The sequence below is a fragment of the Callionymus lyra genome, chromosome 12 (assembly GCF_982586985.1).
Source record: "Callionymus lyra chromosome 12, fCalLyr1.hap1.1, whole genome shotgun sequence".
NCBI lineage: Eukaryota > Metazoa > Chordata > Actinopteri > Syngnathiformes > Callionymidae > Callionymus > Callionymus lyra.
In genome coordinates this window covers 21,509,713-21,517,495 of record NC_141829.1, presented here as the reverse complement: position 1 = coordinate 21,517,495, position 7,783 = coordinate 21,509,713, and the positions used below count along the sequence as shown (strand labels likewise).

At 42.4% G+C, this 7,783-nt stretch overlaps 1 protein-coding gene across 1 annotated transcript; it reads right to left on the bottom strand.

Annotated features, from left to right (window-relative positions):
- Positions 1-39: 39 nt before the first annotated feature.
- Positions 40-7,028, bottom strand: rcbtb1 (regulator of chromosome condensation (RCC1) and BTB (POZ) domain containing protein 1). The gene is made up of 11 exons (XM_087804334.1): positions 6,901-7,028; positions 6,018-6,205; positions 4,540-4,690; positions 4,307-4,473; positions 2,818-2,976; positions 2,652-2,759; positions 2,450-2,592; positions 2,200-2,390; positions 1,450-1,728; positions 1,140-1,270; positions 40-673 (listed from the first exon to the last, which is right to left on the bottom strand). The coding sequence occupies exons 1-11, from the start codon at positions 6,995-6,997 to the stop codon at positions 533-535; spliced, it is 1,755 nt and encodes a 584-aa protein (XP_087660460.1). The 5' UTR covers positions 6,998-7,028; the 3' UTR covers positions 40-532.
- Positions 7,029-7,783: the final 755 nt, after the last annotated feature.

The window sequence follows — 7,783 nt, the reverse complement described above, 5'->3', positions numbered from 1 at the left end:
TTTTTTTATATTTCCTGCCGGGATTTGAAGGTCGACACATTTGTTCAGATAAACCTTTTTAATCTTAAAAAAAAGTATGTACACAGAATCCAGTTCTACACAGTAACAAACTACAAAACAGCAGCAGAGCAGCTTCGTTCGTCCGAACGGAAGAATAGTGCACGAGTCGACTTGTCTGTCGTCATGGAAACGGTTTGTAACAGATAAGATCCAGGTGAAGTAACTCGGTCACTTCACGACACAACTGGCCAAAAGTTCCTCAAAACTGTAGTTTAACGAGTTAAGACTTCATGAAACGTCTGAAAGAGATTAGATCTGAACGCCTCGTGGTGCGTTCAATGCACTGAATGTGTTTTTAAAGTCAAAACTTCAGAGTCAAGTTGTTCTTATGATCTGGAATGGGCAGGAGTTCCATCTCGACAATCATTGGCCTCGACTAACCTGGGAGGAAACAGGAGTACTCGGAGGAAACTTATATGACAATGATGATAGAAGCAGCTGCACATAATTCAAGTCCCCCTCGAGGCTCCCCTCAGTTCTTGAAGGCGCCGCAGTGACTGGCCCGGCAGATGAAGTCCTTCAGCAGGTTCCCGTCGATCTGCCAGAAGGCTGCCGTCTGGGTCACCTCGGTCAGGTGGTTGATGCAGAACTTGAAGCAGAACTCTTCCAGGTCCTGAGGACGACAGTTGACCCGCGTCAATACATTTACTAATGAACACGTTAAATATTCACTTAGGTCGTATATTTTTGTGTTAAAATTAAACTGCTCGATGGAAGTCCTGGCGACAACTGAGTACAAGAAGATACAGTCAACTTCAGGAGCTTTTAAAAACAAATGAAAGCAACAAGTACTCAGGAAATACTACAATTATATCCTTGTTCCTACAGTATCACAATACATGTTATCGTTGCCCCTGCATCCTCAGATATGTCAATACACAGCTTAGTATTAGTCCAGGAGCGCTACTGCCCCCTGCTGTCTGATAGAGTTCATCTATGACAACATATTTCAAATGCTAAAAAAAAAAGTGTTCAATTGTGTTGAAAAAATAAATAACATCAGTCAAAACTAAGAAAATGTGTGCATAAATGAGCTGCTTGGAGGAGGTCTGCGCTCGGCAGGACAGTGTGGAGCTGACCTCTGCGTCGTAGCGCACGGCGGCCGACAGCAGGATGAAGGCGTTGTTGACCGTGATCCCTCTCTTGATGATGTGCTGACACAGACGCTTCAGTCGGTTCTCGCAGTACGACGTCGCCAGGTCCAGCAGGCCTGGAGAAGAAGAAGAACAAGAAGAAGAACAAGAAGAAGAACAAGAAGAAGAACAAGAAGAAGAACAAGAAGAAGAACAAGAAGAAGAACAAGAAGAAGAACAAGAAGAAGAACAAGAAGAAGAACAAGAAGCAGAGCGTCGGTTACAACAGAAACTGGGAATGAACCACGTCTCTCACCGGTGGCGTCTTCGGGAGGAAGCTCCACGTGGTCCGTGTAGAGGAACTCCAGGAAGGAGCGGTAGACCGGGTAGGAGAACTGGTCGATGTCGATCACCTCCTTCATGTTTTCGTTCCAGTGCGCCTGGAACATGGACCGGAAGTATTCGCAGCGGATTTTCAGGATGGACTTATGGACGTGGATGTATTTGCCGTCGATGCAGAACTTGAGATCGGACGTCTCGGGGTTGTCGAACTCTTTCCTCAGGGACTGAGCCACGGTCAGGAAGTCGTCGTGGTCTGAGAACGAACAGACGATGAGATGTTGTCAGGGAAATACAGACTACACCAGTCATTACGGTAGATCTCAACTCCATAAGTTAACTCTCACTGATAGAGGTGTAAGAAAATAGACACCAGGAAAAATTGCAACACAAAATATTGGATTTTCTTTCTTATTTTTATCCTAGTTCTTTTCTGCTTTATATTACAATATATTGTGTATATATTTGTTTACAATCAACATTTATTTGTTGCCATTAAACTTTCAGCCACTAGATGGCAGAAGTCAACAAGTCCTCTGCAGCTAAAACAACAAGGGAATACTAATGTTGACGACTGAGGACGAGGGGATACAGTCGACTCCAGCAGATTTTAAAGCGGTTAAAACTTTGCCCGAGTCATGCGGTCTGTGAGACCTTCTCAAGTATTCGATCAATACTACAAATACATCCTGGTACAGTATCACTTCACAGTCAGACGTCTACTCACCGATGGACAGTAACCGCCACATGACTGACGGCGTGGCGAAGCAGGCGAAGACGTCGTCGGTGCACAGGAAGTGCGTGAGGTGCGGCAGGAGGACGGACTGACCCCGACACTGACCCCACATGAACACCTGACCGCTCTGGGTCCTCACCGCCGACGTGTGCGCCGAGTGACAGGCGGCGATCTCGATGATCCTGTCGGGGTTGGCGCGAGAGTTACCGACGGGCGGCACAAGAGGGCGCCGTTGTCTCACCTCTCTTTCTCGGCCATGATCTGGACTGGACTCAGCTGGTTGCTCTTGTTGCCGGTGCCCAGCTGTCCGTAGGTGTTGGCGCCCCACGCGTACAGCAGCCCCTCGTCCGTCAGCGCCATGGCGTGAGCGTAGCCGCAGACGACCTGGAGAGAGACGCGCGTTTACGACTCACTTCAGGTGAGTTCACTTCCTCCGGCCGCACCTGCTGCACGCATAAACCCTGCAGGCCCATCAGTCGACACGGGGTCAGCTGGTTCCCGTTGTTCCCGAGGCCCAGTTGTCCGTTTCCGTTGTAGCCCCAGCCGTACACCTGCGGACGAGAGCCCCCCGTGAACACGCCGCTCGTCTGGATGAAGGTCAAGGGTCACCTCTCCGTTCTCCACCACAGCCAGAGACGACGTCTGTCCGCACACGATGCCGACCACCACCTTGTTCTGGAGGTTGCTGGTCACTCGCCGGGGGGACGGCTGGTTCGCCGTGGAGCCGCATCCCACCTGCCCGCAGTTGTTGTAGCCCCACGCGTACAGCTGCACACCAGCAGAGTCACAGGTCAGCCATCATTAGAGCTTGATAAGTTGAGTCGGACTAAACACAGGTCACACGTGTCACACTGGAGGCTGAATATTCATGATATTACGAGATACATTTATTTTTATTCATAAAAGACTTCACTGACCACATGAGGCCACATCTTTACAGGCAAAAGGCCCACATGTAGCCCCTGTGCCACACTATCAGCAGGTCTGTTGTAAGTACATTTAAACGTCCAGAGACACTTGAGAATCAACTTTATAAAATTATGTTCCTCAGTAGTTCTGTTAGAAATTAATAAATGTTTGACATTTTATCGAATTTTTGAATTAAAACTGGATGATGGTCTGATGAAGCTTCATGAAGCAGTGCAATGTTGTTTAGAGGTCAGTAGGGGGTGCCATTAAAAATAATTAGATATTAATTAGAACAGTTTTTCAAAACAAAAGGAAAATAGTACAGAGAACGCCATCTAGTGGACTCTGAAAATAATGATACTACTTCATGAAGCTTCATCAGACCATCACTAGTTGAAACAGTTCTTAGGTTAATCAAAAGAGGACTACAGAAGATTGAACACATTTGCTTCTGGCGCCCCGAAATGTTAGAACCGTGTGATTGCAACAGTGTGGTATAAGCTGCATGTGCATTTGTTTGAAACCAGTAAACGTTTTATCTTCCTGGAAGCCTCAAAAAGTCACGATGAAAACAAATGTAACGGCCTTCTCTGACCCAAGTCCGACATAGTAAAGTGCAAAGTCTTAGATGTGTCATGTTTGTTGACATAATAACTAAATTAATAAATAATAAATTCTGTTTGTAGAAACAAGGATCTTTTCTTGCTGACACAGCCAGGTAAATGAAAAAATTAAACATGACATGTTTAAAGATTCACACTGGTTAACATCCACATGATGCCAGTCATCCTCTGAACACTGTCATCAGTGAGCAGAGAAACAGATGGAGCATAAATGCTCCTCCCCAGATGCAACACTAATAGACTTAGGGACTCATTCATTCCTCGTGATATTAGTTTTTATAATTCCGACTTTGGGGTCAGGAGTGGAGTGAAAAGATGATATTCTATGTTAATATTTGTGTTATTTTTCTTTGATCCATGTTCTTTATACTTTTTTAGATTTTGTTAACCCTTGTGCTTTGTTATTTTTATTTAACTTTGTTCTTGTTTTTATGAAACTATCATCTGTGTTGCTGTGAGCTGGAAAAACAATTGTCCAAGTTAATCTATCTACCCTCAGTCACACTTCAATCAATAGTGTCGATTTGAGGTTGAGTTCATGTGTTTATAAAAACCTCTGCACTCACTTCTCCTGTGTCTGTGAGAGCCATGGAGTGGTGCGAGCCACAGGCCACCTCCACCACCTTCTTGTTGGCCAGGTTGGCAGACACGAGCACAGGCGCCACACCTTGGTTGGTAGTTCCATTTCCAAGTTGGCTGTACCCGTTGTGTCCCCAAGCAAACAACTCTCCATCTGTAACGCACAACAAAAGGATTTACAGAAGCAGCACATGAGTAGGATTACACACACATGTAGTACCTTGAGTGGCCAGTAGGACGTGTGGTCCACTGCCGTAGCTCATGCTCACCACCTTCTTTCCAGTCAGGAAGTCCAGCTTCTTGGGCACAATGGTGCTCTGGATGTCACCGGTGCCCAAACAGTTGCTGCAGTTGAGGCCCAAAACAAACACCTGAAGACACAATAAGAGAAGCATTTGTATGTTCCAAAGAGCATGAGATCCATGACCTTCTTTTCTCACAATAATGATGGTCACTGTTTTTTTTTTTATTAATTTAACCAATTGGTTCTTGTCATAAAATTAATTTTAACTGTTGTCCAAAAAGGCTGTGTCTCAACCTGACTTCTGCACAACACAACTGATAGACCAACTCCATTAAAAAGTCAAGAAAGAAATATAAACAATAATAAACATGCATATATTCACGGTGTTTGTTAATTTCTTCGTTAAACTTTGTGCCACTCATTACATCATCTGCAGCTAAAGGAAGAATAAAAAATACTGCAAGATCCTGGCAATGACTGAGAACAAGAGGAAACAGTCGACTATAGCAGCCTTTTAAAGCTGATGTTTTGTAATTTTGTGGTTTCAAAACAAATGAAACAGTTACGACTTCTTACATTTGTCAAGAGTCATGTGGTCTGTAAATTCTGCAACACCAGAGTCAGGTACTCGACAATACTACAAATATATCTTTCCTACTACATTATTGCAATATAATGATTCCCTTGTATTGTGATACGTATCGTATCCCAAGATTCTTGCCAATACACAGCCCTTGTACCATAATGGATCTGAATTTACAGTAACCAAAACCGAAAACATAAAATGGGTTGCTTTATTTGGATCTGTTTTTTCCCCCTGATAACAATCTTTATCTAAAACATTTATTTGAGATCAAAATCTTTCTCTGCACCTGAACTAGATACTGGAAGAACAGAATCAATAGGTCTGCTACACTTGTAAACACACCTGTTGTTGTATAAATGTAGCATTAAACTGATGTCAGTGAGGATTCTAAGGTCACACAAGTTTCAACAACGGCTGGTAAACAAACACGTGTGATGTCGGACTACTGATAACACGCTGCTAACCCACTAGTAAGTTTTACGTCAACACATAAAAAAGAATCCAGGTCAAGGACAGAACCTGGACTTTCTTGTTTACACTTTTAATCTGAAATTAGCAAAAATTAGCTGCAGGGCAAACAAAACCAAACGAGTGTCTGTTGCATAGTTGTTGCGAATAAAAATACTTTATGAATAAAGACATAACAGAAGTATGTCTGATCGTGAACTCCACCATCAATGTGAGGAAGATTATAACTTTTCAGATTATTTTCTTTCATCTCCGTACAGACGAGTAAGTCCAGTAAATCACAAATTTGAAGAGAAATGGTTCACGAGTTTGGAGAACAAATAGGAGAGGTGTTGTCATCGTTATCATTTCTGACACAGAAACTATTAACTCGAGAAGTAACGGCAGACGAAAGCCTCACCTCATCCTCACTCGTGATGTAAACGGCCTCGTTGGCCGAGTTTCCAAAAACACATGCCTTCCTTATGGATGCCAGCTCGTGCTGGCTCATGAGACTGAAGAGCGGCCACTTGCTTAGATCCACCATGATGGGCGGGCTGAGCTTCGGCGAGGAGCTGAGGGGCGGCGAGGCCATGTGCAGCTTGTGCTCTGAAACAAATGAAGCCGGATCAACATATGGAGACAGACTTCCTTCCGGGTCATCATTGAACCTCAGGGTCAGAAGATACTTCCTGTTCTGTGAAATCGTTTGTCAATGTTTGAAATTCTATTTACTATACAGTTTGAGTAAACATTACAATAAACAATAATAATAACAAAAAGCCTTGTGAAGTAAAACGGTATCGTGTAATTCAAAAAAACTATTGTGGAAGGTTGAAATAAAAATGTCATACATATAATAATGTTTAAAACGCATAATACATTCGAGGTTGGATATAGTTTTAGGAAAATGAAATGGTTTTATGGAAGAAAAGTATCTTACTCAACAGAAACTATGAGCGATAACGTTTATTTATACCTAATAAACGCAGTTTCTTACATGTGAATAAGTCATATTCATTTGATTAAACAAAGGATAACTTTATACATCACTTGACTCTATGACATCATATTTAAAATATGTGTTTCCTTAATGTTTTACGGGCAGAAAGTCAGTGTGTCAAACTCAACAGTGATGTGTTTACATCAGCATGACGCGGACACGAGCTCTCTGGAAGTGTCGACTAACTTCAATGATGCTAACATGCTAACATGCTAGCTCAGAACCAGGGCAGGAAGTGCGTCTATTTTTCCAACTTCTCTCGCCGCAACATGGATGAATGTTCCTCAGAAGGCCGACATACCTGTGAGGCAGGCCCTGGTCTGCTCGCTGGAGGTCAAGTAAGTGAAGTCAACATCGTCCAGAGCTTCTGCTGCTGTGCTGCTGTTGTGTTTTGACATCGAAGCGACTCACCGCCAATGTAATCCTCGCTCGTCTGCGCATGCTCAGTGACGCGCCTCACGCCAGCCTGCACGCGCAACTTGTTTTGAACTTGTCATTAGAGGTTAAAAAACTTTTTTAATACAAGTAGTAAATACAATTAATTATACTTTTTGTTCCCCAATGTCTTCGTGTGTTTGTAGAAATTCTATATATTCACTAATATTGTTTTAACTGTTAAATTGTTGATACGATCTTAAAAGAAACAGGATTGTCACATATATTTACTTGGTGAAGAAAAAGTAGTTTTATTAAAACTTCACAACAAAATTCATTCCATTCTAATATCTAAAGTTGGGCCCCAGGGCTCTGTCTGGGCCATGTTCAAATTTAAAATTCAAATTTAATGACTGATTTGACAATTTGGCTGAGAGAAAAATGAATTTTGAATGAATATGGTGCTTCTATGTCAAATGTTCCACATGTACTGTCCATTTAAAAGAGTCAGACATAAAGTACATTATCAAAACAGTCTCAGGTTACTCTTCACATATGTTTTGGACCTGCATGCAAGTGTATCATTTCTGGCAATTATTTTTATATTATTTTTTTGGAAAGATCTTTCTCTCTCTGCGTTTGATGGATCTACCGACTCCTTCAAGAAACATCTTAAGACTTCTTTATTTGTGCTTTTTCTTAATTTTCTTGGGGCTGCTGTGTTTGTCTCTATGTTGTCTTGACCTTTTAAATTGTATGTATTCAACTCTGTTGTTAAATTATATAATCCAACATCTATCATTAGAAAG